The 15,765-nt window shown below is 38.0% G+C and overlaps 2 protein-coding genes across 2 annotated transcripts; both read left to right on the top strand.

The window, feature by feature from the left end:
* The first annotated feature begins 5,656 nt into the window (after window positions 1–5,656).
* On the top strand, window positions 5,657–8,448 carry mpst (mercaptopyruvate sulfurtransferase). The gene is made up of 2 exons (XM_040123727.1): window positions 5,657–6,907; window positions 7,587–8,448. Exons 1-2 carry the CDS (start codon window positions 6,316–6,318, stop codon window positions 7,883–7,885), a joined length of 891 nt encoding a protein of 296 aa, XP_039979661.1. The 5' UTR covers window positions 5,657–6,315; the 3' UTR covers window positions 7,886–8,448.
* Window positions 8,449–10,256: 1,808 nt separating this feature from the next.
* Window positions 10,257–15,548, top strand: LOC120785069 (SUMO-conjugating enzyme UBC9-like). The gene is made up of 7 exons (XM_040119404.1): window positions 10,257–10,548; window positions 10,824–10,909; window positions 11,090–11,173; window positions 12,288–12,360; window positions 13,225–13,334; window positions 13,581–13,660; window positions 14,125–15,548. Exons 2-7 carry the CDS (start codon window positions 10,844–10,846, stop codon window positions 14,186–14,188), a joined length of 477 nt encoding a protein of 158 aa, XP_039975338.1. The 5' UTR covers window positions 10,257–10,548; window positions 10,824–10,843; the 3' UTR covers window positions 14,189–15,548.
* Window positions 15,549–15,765: the final 217 nt, after the last annotated feature.

Genomic DNA, 15,765 nt, shown 5'->3' with positions numbered 1-15,765 from the left:
AACTGTAAAAGCTCAGCTACTGCTGTTTGGCTGACTGAGAGTTTACTTCTACCAGACGTATGTGGAGGGAACTGGGCAGTGCAAAGCCAAATCTGCTGACCTTCTGCTGGGGCTGGGTGAAACTGTGGGTCTTGGTGAACGTCATTCCACCCCTGAGATGGTACAGGAGGCCCTCAAGCACCATGCAATGCCCCAGCATTCCTACAAAATGTAGATTAATGTGTGCCAAGTGACACTACTCCTCACCCGTGGATGGGGCAAGGGGACGGAGTGCCACTTGTGTTGGCTTCCTCAGCATGATGACATTAGAGATATACATATCATACCTCAGATGAAAGGAATGAAATACATGCCCTGATCATAAGTACATAAGTTCAGAGCAGACCAAACCAGAAATGTAATCACAAAGAGTCACCACAAGGCAGAGATGACTAAGATCAAGTTTACAAGAAAAGATGAATGAATTGTTCTGTGATAAACATGTATCCAAAATTAGAATATTATTGAAAGTGTTAAATGGTAATGGTGAAATAATTTTTTTCTGATCATACTTTTTTCAAATATATCCAGGCACTCTCCTTGTGTGATTCTTGTGGATGAAGTGTCATTGCTGTTTTTGTTCAAATAATACTGATCAAATTAAACACCAGTCACAGGTAAATTGACTATAGCTTTACGACTGGTAAAATGTTTTGGTATGTCTTGATAAATTTACAGATCCTGCTGTACTACATACTACATCAGATGCATGAATATTGTGTGCATTTGAAAATTTTACTTTTTATGCAACCACTATCTTGTTAATTGTTGATCCCTGAAGATTCCCTGGAAGGTGGTGTATATTGTTTTTGTGTGGTAGTATTGTAATGAAATCAGTAAAATCAATCATTTAATCAAACTTTTTTCATTGTGTTTGACAAGATATGTCCAGAAAACTTTGTAAAATAGTTGTTAATATACAAATTAAAATGTCCCTGACTAAGATCTTGTTTCTTATAAACTTGTAAAATAATTCAGAGTAGTAGAGAGCATACTTTAGAACTGAACTCACTCTATTTCATTTTTTAAAGGTCATGAAGATATTGTAAGGACTCATATTAAGGCTCTGACTGTTACATTCCTTCTGTACTTCTTATGTTGGTAATTTTTAATTAAAGCTTATTCTATTAAGCTAAAATAATATGTAACTTCACATATGCCATCATCCCTCCCAAAGTGACAACAATAAAGTAAGAGCAATAGTAAATATTGGCTAATAAATATGTTGAAATAATATTATGAGACCATCAGTTTCCAATCAAATTGCAGGCTTGCGCCGCGTCACATCAAAGCTTAATTAACCTTGGGGGTTTTCAGAGGTAAAGATCCCCACAGCGGATGATCTCCACGGTGTCCTTGTGAAGCCCAACAACCTTAAAACCTTGGTATGTTTTTTGATTTCCAGTCTAAATACTTTCTTACATATCAATATATGATGGTAATGTTACCATCATAAAGGTTTTGTTAAAACTGTTGATCTCAAAGGTCATTTTAGAGACCATGCCACTGAATTGTATTTCATTGTACTGAGAGGTGTTTCTAATATTTTGTCCATCACATCTACGGTTGGGGACATAAGTATTTGGTCAGTGACACTATTTTCGTAATTTTGCATCTGTACACCACCACAATGGATCTGAAATAAAGCCATCAAGAAGTGTAGACTTTCAGCTTTAATTCCTAAACAGTCAAACATTGAATGTTTGACTTTTTTTTAACAAAAATATCACATTTACCATTTAGGAATTACAGCCATTTTTACACATAGTCCCTCATTTTCAGAGGCTCAAAAGTAATTGGACAATTGACTGAAAATCAGTTTCATGGCCAGGTGTAGATTGTTCCCTCAATATATCATGACAAATTAAGTAGACTAGTTCAGTGCCCATTCAAAACGTGCTGGTATCTCATTAATAGTTTAATATTTTTTTCAATCATCTAATAATCATCATCTAATTTCCACTTCTTCTTAATATTTTGTTCATCCCATTTATATGAATTAAGGCTTTATTGCAGGCCTGCTGTATTATACTGCATTAGGTTTGTTCAGGTGTACCTAATAAATTTGTCAAGTGAGTTTAGATGAATTTAATCACTTTGTGTCATAGTAACCCTTTCCCTGAACTTGAGAATCAGTATTTTTACTAAAGAATTTGACTTAAAGCTTAAAATGGATATGACTTTGATTTATTTCGTCACTGGAGTAATATGTAGTTCGGCAAATCACTGGCAAATGTATTTTTGCATCAGGAAGAAAAATATTCGAAACAATTTAACGTCAGTTTAACCCATTTTCTCACTCATACATGGCCATTAAAAGAAACAGAAAATATAAAATGGCCAAATAACAAGATGACGCATAGTCTAACATTATGTTACAAAAACAACAGCGGTGCATAAATAACTTGTTCCGCCTGTTAATAATCCTAATATATATTGCTTTGGTGGGGAAAAAAGTAAACAAAACAGCACTGTCTTCCTTGATGCTTTCTAATCAAATGACCATGCATAGCAGTTGTACTGCTGTGATAAGCAAATTTCCAATTTACAAAGCTTGGGTCTCTGTCTAAAATAGTCCCACACTTTAGATGATTCTGTGTGAGGATATATTGCTGTAGCTTGTCTTCTGGGGAATCCATGCTTTGACCAGGCGCAGGTATCTTTGCAATGTGCCGTTGTGTAATTGATGAAGTCCAGCCCTAACCAACTGTAGTTTCATATTTCTTTTTGTTTCTCGAGAACTGCTCATCCAAAATCATTCACAGTTGACACTGCATTTCCTTGGGTCCTCAACAACACACACGTGAAGTTTGAAGTTAATCGGAGGTATGGTTGTCTAGAAAAAATAGAAGGACAGACACAAAGACAGACAGAGATTTCTCCATTTATTAGTAGGATAAAAGGTCTGGAGTGGATTCCAAGTGTTGAATATGCATTTGGTAGCTGTTGATGGAAACTCTCATCATGCGGTCCAAAGAGGTGTCGATGCAAATGAAGGAGGCCATCATTAGGCTAAAAAACAAAATAAACCTCTTAGACAGATGGCAGAAACTTTAGGAGTGGCCAAATCAACAATTTGGTACATTCTTAAAAACACGGAATGCACTGGCGAGCTCAGCAAAACCAAATTGCCTGGAAGACCATGGAAGACAACTACAGTGTGTAGTTTCTTTCTTGGTGAAGGAAAAACCCCTTCACAACATCTAGCCAGGTCATCAACAATCTGGAGGAGGTAGGTGTATTATTGCCTCAAGAGACGCCTTTGTGAATTTAAATACAGACGGTTTACCACAAGGTGCAAATCACTGGTAACACTGAAGAACAGAAAGGCCAGAGTAGACTTTGCCAGAAAATATCCAAAAAAGCCTGCCCAGGTCTGGAACAAGATTTTGTGGACAGATGAAACCAAGATTAACTTGTACCAGAATGATGAGAAGAGATGAGTATGGAGAAGGAAAGGAACGGCTCATTATCCCTTGGTCCTTGCCTTATTGTTTAGGCAATATTTAAAGCACAAATGGCAAACATTGGGTGGGTCCAGTTTCTCAAAGGTAAGAAATTGATTGTTTTCTTGGTTTTATGTTTCATTTAACCTGAATATTTTGGGGTTGTAGACAGATATTTAATGATGTCACCTTGTGATCTAGAATAATGTTTTCACTATTTTCTGATCTTTTCAAGATCAAGTGATTCATCGATTGACGAAGATGTATAATATCTAGGTTAAGATTGGGTCATACAGGACTAACCAGCACACTTTTTAAAACAGGTAAACATCAAACAGGAGGTTTACAGGAAAAGATATTACATCATGTAATGCTTTTCCAAGGCTCAATGAAATCAACTTAATGATTTACATTTTTTATACTTATTGTACCTTAATTATGTTATGTAATCTTTTATTTTTTTATTTATTCACCAATTCCCTTTCTGCCAACCACTAAAAGACACCAAGTAAAAGTGGCAGAAGTTGAGGACAGCTTCACTTCACCCTGGTGTAAACATGGCAGTGCAAACTCTCGTCCCTGCAAAATGGCTTGCTAACATGGTCAAACGCAAACTTGTCGTGCCAGAGGTTATATTGTCATCTGTTTCTGTCGGGTTTTTTTGTTTGTTTATTTGTCAGCAGGATTACACGCACACACACACACACAAAAAAAAAAAAAAACTGAACCGATTTGCACCAAACTAGGTGGAGGGATGGGGCATGGGCCAGCAAAGAACCCATTAAATTTTGGGGTAGATTTTGTTATGTAACCACTGTGAATCCATTTACTTAATTATTCAGATATCTTATTGGGTTTACAAGGCAGCCATTTAGCTGTGTCTCCAAAGTTAAGAATCTTTTTCATTGCCATTTTCTATTACTTCATCTGCCCTCTGCACTGATGACATTGTGCAAGGGGTGGGCACAAATTAGTTATTTGCTGAATACCAACTGGCAGTATGTGTAAGGCCTGACGAAGGTTTCAAGACAAAATAAGAGAACAGACAGAGGCACAAAGAGGTCAGATAACTACCTGGTGCCTTTGAATCACCGCTAAACTATGTAGTGCACCAAGGGGTCTATCACAATATTTAATGCTGAATGCAAAAAACAACACCATAGCAAAGAGGAGCAGTGGTCACAAATACTAATGAACAATGATAAGACACCAGAATAACAAAATAAGAGGTTAGGATCTGACAGACTCAAACGTAATGTTTACTGAATTTCATTATATTGTAACAAGTGCTTACACAATCTACTGAACAGCAGTTATTGTTTTGTTGTAGTTTGTTTAAATTTTGTTCAAAGCATTTATTCAAAACTCAGTATAGATTACAATGTAGCGATGTCACTTCAATAATATCCAGCCAACAAACCAGATGTGATAACAGCGTAATTTAAAACTTGGTTTCAAATACTATTTTTCTAAAACTTTAAATAATCATTACAAAGTAAGCAACCATCAAATTTAAATTCTAGGGAAAAAACACATTCTTCCAGTTATTTTTAAAGAGTTAAATAATCAAAAAGTAAACTGATGTGCTCTATCAGGACTAGTGGGTGTAGTTTGTCAATCAGATTTGATTGGTAGTCTCCTGGTAACGTGAGCAAACAGCCACAGAACTGTCATCAGATTGTGGGTCAAATACTGTTAAATCATGATTGGTGCACAGGAATTCATGACATCAGTCAGAAAAACTCAGACAAAAACTGAAATCGGCTACAGAAACCTCTTGTGAGAAATAACCAAAACTGTCATAAATGTGGCAGAAAATGTTGTTATATGGGACTGTTTCACTCATAGTAAGAAGCTGATTGAGATTATAGGTTTTTAGGGCCTTTAACATTTGCCTATACTTAATACTTTTGTATACTAGGCTATACTACTACACTGTGCTACAGTGTGCAGAGAAGTTAAATAATGATGCCGTCCCCAGAGGAGCTGGAGAAGATCTTTGAGAAGTCACAAGTGGACCTGGGTTAGCCAGTCTGCTGCTCCTGTGGCTCGGGTGCTTGTGGCCCGTCACATGGTGCTGGCTGCCCATCTATGTGGCACCCTGGGGCATCTGATGGATCCTGGTATGAGTGGTTCACCAAGGCTCCGCCAGAGCACGTTGTCGCCGAGGTCAAAAGCCTTCAGGAGGTGTAAAAAAGTTGATTCAGCATATTTGAACCTTCATCAGCCACACTTGCAGCTCGGAGATCTGTAAACCAGATATGTGTGTGGATGCTTGTTTGAGGATTTGAATGTGAAAACAACATCGAAGTCTTCAGGAGTTTTTCCTCCATTGTTTTAGGAGAATAACTGTATAGTTTGAGCAGTTTTCTAGCTCCTGTGAGAGCATAATTTCAACAAAATCCTGTATCTGAAACGCAAACCTATACTGTCGTTTGAAGAAATGTATTGATATGGCACAACCTGCTGGTGCTTTAGGGGACGTGCAATATATAAAAAAAGATGTGCCTGGGTTGGATTTGTAAGTCCAGTTTTCTAAGTGCAGCTCATGTGTGCATGTCATAGCCTCTAATTCAAAGTTATAAAGCGCCGTGGTAGCAAAATTAATTGGTTTAAATGAGTTATTTTATGTGATTTAAATTAAGTGTAGGCCATAATGGTTGGTCAATAACAACACTTCGTGCAAGAACGGTGCCAGCGTCCTCATTCGTTGCCGTACTCTCTGAATTTCTCTGAAGCTCGACACACGCAAATGTTGACTTTCCAAGTTGTCCTTTGAGAGCACAGTTTCCCTCTAGCGCTCGGGGCGTGTTTTTCCCAGCGCCTCGTCATGGCGGCGGCACAGATCCGAGCTCTGGTGTCAGGTCGGTGGCTGGCAGATTCCGTCAGAAGCGACCTCGTCGGTGCCAAGCTTCGCATTCTTGACACTTCGTGGTACCTGCCGAAAATGCAACGGGACCCGAGAGCTGAATTTGCGCAGAGGCACATACCGGGCTCCTCGTTTTTTGACATAGACGAGTGCTGCGACAAGAGCTCTGCGTTTGATCACATGCTGCCAACTTTCAGCCACTTCTCCCAGTACGTGGGCGGTCTAGGCATCGGGAACGACACGCACGTAGTCGTGTATGACACCAGCGACTTCGGGTCGTTCAGCGCGCCCCGGGTGTGGTGGATGTTCCGGCTGTTCGGACACAGTTTGGTCTCGGTGCTGGACGGTGGCATGAAGAACTGGTTGGCCGACGGCTTTCCGGTGACGTCTGACTACTGCGAACCGGAGCGCAGAGAGTTCAAGGCGACTTTGAATCAGTCGTGGGTGAAGAGCTACGGGGACGTGCTGGAGAACATCAAAACCGGGCAGGTCCAGGTTGTGGATGCCAGGTCAGCTGGCAGGTTCAGGGGGATTGAGCCGGAGCCCAGAGATGGTGAGAAGGATTAAGGGAGGCTCAGAATTTTGCTCATCTAAAATTTCTATAAGATCTTTTCTTCAGGAAAACATGTAATAAGTGCGCCTTTAAAAAAAAAAAAAAAAAAGGTTGGCTATTGCATGAAAAAATAATAAATTGTAATTTTGATCATTTGTTTTGCGATTAATAAAAGAAAATTATTTATTTCTGGTTACAGCTACAGGGTATACGTGATTGCTTTCATATATATCATATGTATGTCATAAATGAATATAATTTGATGTTATTGTGGACATTCTATGGTCTTGTCATTAATCAAAATAATGAATTGTCATTTCAAAGAACTATTTTTATTTACTGTCACGCTTGTAGTAGTTTGACAAAAAAATCTTTACTCAAGGCTCACTCACTAGATTTCTACTGTGCTTTCGGCCATATCTCATGGCCTTCATCAGTGGATATAGTTTCCTGGAGATGGGTTATATGTCATCAGTCACGAATAACAACTGCGCTCAAGTGAACCATCCACTGCTGAAGGCCAAGAGATGTTGCTGACAGCCCTGCAAGAAATGAAGTAAGTGAATATTGAGGGTTTTTTTTTTTTAAAACAAAACGTTTTTTTCAAAGATTAATTAATTAATGTTTTTGCCCCCAGTATTTTCATGATATTTCTCACTTGTCTATGTCATATGCACAGACACGCTGCCGGGCCATTTCCCCGGTGCAATCAACATGCCATTCACGTCTTTCATGGACGCCTCTGGAAAGGAGCTGGGAACTGAGGACCTGTCCAGCCTGTTCAGAGAGGCAGGGGTGGACCTGGAGCGACCGCTGTGGGCTACCTGTGGTTCCGGTGTCACAGCATGTCATGTCGTTCTGGCTGCTCATCTGCTCGGCCACCCTGGGGTCTGTGTTTACGACGGCTCCTGGTCTGAATGGTTTAAGAAGGCATGTCCAGAGCATGTCATCTCAGAGGGAGATGGACAGAAGGTGTGAACAAACAAAAGTGGAGAGACAGGGGACTACTACATACAAGGATGTGATGTTACTTTTACAAGGGAAAGCTGTGTGTTTTCTGCCAACAAGAGTTACAGATAAGGGCTGCAAGACTATCCAAATAGTCTACAAATACTGAGGAGGTACTATATGCTGTAGAGGGCTTTGCACAGTGAGCTTGTTATGAAACCTAATTACTCATTTAACAGTTGCAAGTTTAAGCAGCTGTCAGAAACCTTTAATGAAAATGTCCCCTACATTATGCAGATGATTAAAAATTTCATTACGGGAAGGTATCATAATTTAGAAAAATGTACATGTTACTATCATGTTACCCTACAGTAACATGATAGGTTTTATGTGTTGAATGGTCCAAGATATGTTTGATTCACCTCTTGAAAAGATGTCACTATTGTTGTACAATTATGGGACGATCTTCCAAGAAATGTGTTAAGACAGGAGAGGTCTGATTCTTGAAAAAAGTATACTTTCATGATAGGAGGATATCATGTGGATATATTGTATTCTTTTACAAATGTTACAATAAATGGATGGTTGAGGTTCTCGCTTTGTTATGCTACAAACAAGTAGATTGACACAATCTACCTGTTTCTTTTTTATCTTTTCAAACTATGTCTAGCTCTTGCGTGGAGGAAAAACTCCTGTATTCAGTAACCAGAAAAGTAAATATATAACTCTGTTAGAAGGCTTTGGAAAATAGCACGGCAAATTCTGTGGAGGGATGAAATATTGATCCACCAAGTTTCCCTCACACCCCATGGAATTACAGGAAATGATTGTAGTCCTTTTCTTACAGGTCTAGTTTCATGATGATTATGATGCTTTGCTATTGTATTTTCACTTCATGACATTCTTAATTGTTGCAAAGTTACTTTTGACGAAAATATAACTATGAGTCATTTAAAAAATGAAGCAGATAAAAGGCCCACAACAATACTGCACCTTTGCTGAGATACCATGTAACACAAAAAAAAAATTTTTGGGATGCTGACGCAGAGGAAATCAAAACCAGTTCAGTCCTGTTGCTGTTCTTGATTTGAGGTGTCTGGCAAGATGCCCGATTTCCAAAACAAAGTTTATGCATTTTAGCTTTTGATACGCCATGGCAATAAAATATACAACAGTACTATGCACTGTGTTTATACGGATATGGGCCCTAAATGTGTACAAATGTGAAAGGGAATTCATAAATTGCTAAGCAGGGTTCTAATTTTGGAAGTAGCTCAGAAGATTGCAGTGAAATCTGTGCACGTATGCCAACCTGCATCATTCTCTTTTATTATAAGCAATATGACATTGCCGTCTTTGAACTGTCAATTATAGCGAGTAATTAGTTATCTTAATCATTGTTTGTGATGTCAGTTATTGCTATGTTGATTGTAGTAAAGAGAAAAATGCAGAGACCACAACTGAAGAGCATTACGACTGGGCAGACGAGAACGAACAACTCATATTGAACAAGTCTTTAGAGTTTAGGATTTTCCTAGTGAATCTGCAGTGGTATCTCCTGCTTCACATAGCTCAAACCTCCCACTCTGTTATTGACAGCAGCTTCATTAGTGCCTATTTTGCTTATTACCCTCACTCAGACACGTGTCTGTCCATGAATGAGGGTCAATAATCAATAATCAGTAATCTGTAAGTAATCACAATATGAGCACTGCAGAGTGGAGTTTAAGTTAGTTGATTATATACATTCGTGAACACAGCTAACTTTGTAATACAAAAGTACTGGATGGTGGAGGTGCTACTGATCTTAGATATGCAGGCAACGTGTTTGGCGAAGGTATAAATGCAGTATTTATTTGGACTGATTATAAAGTTTTTGGCATTGTATTTTTTTCTGAAGCCCATATCATACATTAGCTTAGGTCACACATTCAATATTTCACACAAATCAAGTTCATTTTGTGAAAACGGTTTTACTCTTATCAATAAATTTAAAGCCAATTAAAAAATAGATACTACTTCATTTTTTGACTTGGACACCGAACTTTACTTTTACTTGACTTTAAAATATAATAATTATAATAATAATACATTAGAGCCCTATCTATCTTATCACATTTAATAATAGTGCACTTGCATAATGCATACTACCGTTATATCATAAATACTAGAGAGGCTGATTTGAAAGAGCAAAAAATTAATAAATTAACAGATTTTAATAAGCAGGATTGGAAGTTCATGCGTTTAGAGCATACGACTCAGAATGATTGAATCCCCCAAAGGCCCGAACTGCCCAGCACGATTGCCACAACAAAGATGGCCGACCATCTCTGACGTGTGTCACTCGGTTGTCCCGTAAACTGCCTGAAGGTCCTAGCGAAATAAACAAATTGGGGTCCTTTTTGGCGATAGGCTAGCTATCGAAAAGATATTACGAGTCACATTGTTTTACACAACTGTGGTATATTGTCAAAAGTAACACCAATATATTTCGATAAGTGTGTTTGAGGAATGTTGATAAAATAGAAGCTTCATTCGGTTTGGTCCTTTACGCCCTAACTAGCCCGGTAGTTTTGTTTTTGAACGTCGAAGGGTGTGTTTTTCGGCCGTAACGTTAACGTTAGAGCTAGCGAAGCAAACAAGCTAGTCCTCAAATCCACGTAATTCTGATATTTAGCCAAATAAAATAAGAGGTAAGTTCAGTTGAAAGACTGTCATTTAACACGGAATCTAGTGTGAGTGAACTTTTGCTAGTGTATATTCTGTCCTGTATAGTGGATTGTAGAGGCTAAATGAACCTTGTAATTTCTACTGGTCTCATAAACAAATAAGGTCAATTAATGTCATTGTTATGTAGTAAATCGTCAACATGCATTGTAATTTTTTGTAGAAACGATCGAGACCTTATCACTAGATTGTGGACAGCTTGAATTGAATAATTAATTTGTTTTGGGTTGTTTTTCCACAGGGAGGCGTTGATGAGCAACAATGTCTGGCATCGCTCTTAGCAGACTGTCCCAGGAGCGCAAAGCCTGGAGAAAAGACCACCCATTTGTAAGCAGCAGCATCCTGATTATTTTGCAATATCAACACTTTGTCCCCACTTTCTGAAATGATTTCATAGATTTATTAGCTAACTGCTCACGAGTGCTACTGATACAAAGTAGATATCGATGTAGTTAACTAGGACAGAGGTTTCCCACTGATATTTTGTCTCTCTTATAAACCATGCAGGGTTTTGTTGCTGTGCCTACTAAAAATCCAGATGGGACCATGAATCTGATGAACTGGGAGTGTGCCATTCCAGGGAAGAAAGGAGTAGGTCACATTAAAATTGGAGAGTCAGGCAACAGTTGTGGACCAGCTGTTTTTACGTTTTTTTCAGAATGACCAGCATTGGATAATTTCAATACACCTTTGACATACAAACCATAATCCTCAATCCTTTTGAAAACCTTTTGCTTTTCTGTCTTTACCACCTTAACCCTCTCCTCCACTGTTTGCCAACTGGTGTTCATGATTACTGTAAAAGGAGATTATTACAGGACAATCCTTTTGTAGGTTATAGGTAATTTTGCAACAACACACTACAGCTCAGTCTTTAATATTTGTATCTTGCATTTGTAATGGTGACCAGGCTCAGTGGTGGAATGTAACTAGGTATGTTTACTCAAGTACTGTATTTGAGTGCAAGTTTAAGGTACTGGTTTACTTTAGTACTTTCTGAAATATGCAGAGTAATACTTTTACTCCACCCCAGTTCAGAGGCCAATATTACTTTTTTGTTCCACTACATTTATGTGACTGCTATAGCTACTAGTTACTTTACAGATGTGTTAATATAGATTAAACCCCCGCTACTGAGTATATTTTGATGGTAAGACTTACATACTTCAACCAGGGTATTTATATACTGTGGTATTAGTACTTTTTCTTAAGAAAAAGATCTGAGTGCTTCTTCCACCACTGACCAGACAATATGGCATGTAAATTACTGCAAGTGAATAAGGTAACTAAATACTTCATCGATCAGGCACAGAAAAACATTTGACAATAAGCAAGAAATCTCAATATATTAAGCTTGCATTATCTTTTGACCTTAAACTAGAAAACAAATGTTGGATATCAAAGAAGCTGTATCCAAAATTTTAAGGTAAAGTTGAAGTGCCTCCCTGTTATTTATGCAAAACAAGCAGGATCAGTACAAAACAGAGATTTTGATCATCATCAAATAGCAAAAGACACAAGTTGCATTTCATTTTCAGCGTGATATCTGTTACATAATGTCCACATGTTTACTTTGCTGTGGCTCCACAGTAAAATATGCCAGTGTTTTCTAAGGTCATTCCTTTTGTTTAGTCCTTTGCAGCTGTTTAATATCTCTTTGTTTTTCCTCAGTGAAGAAGTTATTTCGTTTTTTTTTTTTTATTAGACCTTATGGGAGGGAGGACTTTACAAACTCAGAATGCTGTTCAAAGATGACTACCCTTCCTCGCCACCTAAATGTGAGTATGATTACGCACTTGGTACATAGTTTCATTTTATGCTGTAGAGCAGAAATTTACATAATTTACATGGTACATGCAGGTACATTCAAAATACATTTAAAATAAAAGAAGAAAAACTCAGGAAATACAGTGAACTCTGAGTAGACGATAACAGTGTCTTTTTTTGTCATGATAAAAAAAAAAAAATGGTTAATGCCATTCATTCTTTGTGTGTGCATTTGGTCTTTGTGAATGTGGAAATCTATTTTCGTTTTGAGTTTTATATGTAAGCAAGAATGTTACACATTCAACTAGACTTGAAAATGTGCAATTGTTTGGTGTTTCAGTTGCTTTACATCAAGGGGTCTGTCCCAGAATCTCTTGGTGTGATGGTGCTATCGGTTTCAAAAACACTTATTGTACATTGCATGCTAAAACTGCATGATAATTTGCATATAATAAACTGTATTGGTGAAGTGAATGATGCTAGAGTGTGATGGTACAGTGTAACTATTCCATTCTTGAATAAAACCCTTGGTATTGAGCTTAGCCTCAATACCAAGGAATGCTTATGACATAAGCATTCCTGTTAGTAAAGTGTAGTGATAATCAGATCGGCTGTTGAACAAAGACAGTACTTGATCTGTGATGTCGGTGGGTAGATGTGAGGAAAATTCACTGTTTATCATGGGAAGATTTACAGAATATCAGCACTTTCACAGATCCTCTTGTGTTTTAGAGATATTGAATGAAAAACTTCAGGTAATGATGGTTTTTTACAATGACTATATTGTACTTTGTAATTTAAATCTTCAATTTTACCATGTCAGTTTTGCTTCAAGGTTTAAAATTCCAACTTTGTTTTCAATGATTTCCACTCAGGCAAGTTTGAGCCACCAATATTCCACCCAAATGTCTACCCATCAGGCACTGTGTGTCTGTCCATCCTGGAGGAGGACAAAGACTGGAGGCCCGCCATCACCATCAAACAGGTTTGAACACACTCACAGTCACTGTCATCAGCAGTGGAGTTGGTTGGTTTAAGGATTTATCATTAGTTAACTTTTAATCATGGCCATTTGCTTTGTGAGTATAGTCCTCTTATTGCACAGTCTAGTAACTAAATGTATAAATATTTAACTGCTGTGAAGGAATGAGTGCAGAGCTAGTGGGGTTCAAACCAGTAAACGATGACACTTAATGGACTCTGACCGCAGGATTATTAACTGTGTTTTCAGATCCTGTTGGGCATCCAGGAGCTGCTGAATGAGCCTAACATTCAAGACCCAGCACAAGCAGAGGCTTACACAATTTATTGGTAAGTGTACCTGCACACACTTGGCTGCAATTGAAGCCTGAAGGAATTGTGTTTTATTCAGCCATATCATTTCAAAGAAACTGGAACTTGTTGAGCTGGAAAGTCAGCTCTTTTTTTAATTTCCGCGTTTGCAGCTTCAATTTGTGGTTTTCCCTTGCTGCATACTACAAATTGCATTTTTTTTTTAAGCACTAAAGGCCTGTACTTAGGAATTTAGATACTTTATCAGTTCAGATTAACTTCAAGATAAGTTGTGAATTGTCAGGGCAGTACTCCTTTTCTAAGATATCACAGACCTTTAGAAACCCAAGACAAGTTATAACACAAAAGAAGAAAGTAATGTTTCCTGTTTGTTCACCATTTTATACACTGATGTGATGTCTTGGAAACTAACCCCTAAATAAAAGTGTAAGTAATGCTAGCAGGGTTTAAAATGTCTTTATCTCTCTGTTTTTGTGTACCAGTCAGAACAGGATGGACTATGAGAAGCGGGTAAGGGCACAGGCCAAGAAGTTTGCCCCCACATAGAGAGGAGTGCTGGCCTTTATCCTACCAGAGCAGCCTGAACTGATAGAGGTTATAAACAGGAGGCAGGCAGCACCTGAAGGACCACTCCAATAAGAATCCAGTTTTGAGTATTATTATACTATTACGCTGATGACAAGTGAGCCTGTTTTCTTTTTCTTTTTCTTTCTTTCTTTCTTTCTTTCTGTTTTTAAACAACAAAAGATGATAATTTTACATGTCTTCAAGAAATATTTATGCATTTGAATGCATAGTCAATGATCTAGAACCGTGATCAACATGACATTTGCTATTTGTAACTCTTGTATAATCCTAATCTCCAGTTTTGTCATGAGTGAGCTGAGATCACTCATGCCTCCATTAATTATGTAAGTCATGCTAATGTATGGACAGTGCTGTAGAAATAAGATTTCATGTCAAAACCACTCTCTGTGTAATGTTGAGTCGGTTGTGGCAGAGGAGGAGTGTTTGCCTGTTCGTAACCTTCCAGTTTTTATCAAACCATCAAACCCCAGAAATATTGTAGATAGTGTATCATGAATATGAACATAAACTGGGACAAAGCAGTTGGAAACACAATGGAAGTTGGTCGTTTCTTTTGTGCTCTTGGTCCCTTCTTTCATTCCTATCACATATCCATCACATCAGAGTTTCCTCAAAAAAGCATCAGCAGAATACCATCAACACGTCAAATCCACATAAAAGACAATCCTGGCACTTGTATGTTGGTTACAAGCTAAACCGTAGCAGTTATTTAGGTAGGAAGTGACGCTCTGTCCACCTCAGAGAAGGGAAGAGTCACAGATGGAAAGTGGGCTTTGCTTCAAGGCTTTGCTTCCATCAGCCATCCTTTATTGCAGTGAAACTAAGATAAACTTAGTGTTAAGATTCTTTTTGTGAATCCAACTGGGAATTAAACTATTTGTCAGTTACACTGATGAACTCAAGTCACATTCAACACCAGTATGTCGTCTGCTTCCCAACATGCTATACTATGAGATAGAGGAGAAGTTGCATACGAAAAGTAAGAAGAACTGTTGCTGTGTGGTTTGTTTGTTTTTTTTGGCTCTATTTGTTCAGTCATTTTAACCCCACAATGCCTAAGAGGTTATTAAAAACCTCTATAAATCCAAAAACTGTTAAATCTACAAGTCCCTCGAGCCAACAAGCTGTAGGATCCTCATTGGAATGGCCTCTCAACCAGCAAGGAAGGCAGATGAAAGTGCACTTGAGAGTAAACGAAGGCCTGAGATTTTTTTGCCTCTGAATATATGAGTGCATGTACATAATATAAATAATGAAAAATTGTGGAAGTTATGTTTTATATTGTTTTAGCCAGTTGACATTTGTGTGTGGTATTATAATGAAGAACACAAAAAAATGGCATAAAATTGTGAAATAAAGTTGAATAAAAGAATTAAAAAATGTTTGGCTTTTTTTCTGTGACTTGCTTTTCTATGTAAAGTTAGTTATGGTTTCGGCTGCGACATTAAGCTTTTTGATGGTGAAAAGGGGAAATGTAAGTAAAACACAGTGATATGGCCCAGTTAAGAAAAATGACATGAGGCATTGTGAGTCAT

Source organism: Xiphias gladius, chromosome 3 (genome assembly GCF_016859285.1).
Source record: "Xiphias gladius isolate SHS-SW01 ecotype Sanya breed wild chromosome 3, ASM1685928v1, whole genome shotgun sequence".
In the NCBI taxonomy this organism is placed as follows: Eukaryota; Metazoa; Chordata; class Actinopteri; order Istiophoriformes; family Xiphiidae; genus Xiphias; species Xiphias gladius.
Note: the sequence above shows the minus strand (reverse complement) of the source record. Positions and strands in the feature narration are given on the sequence as shown.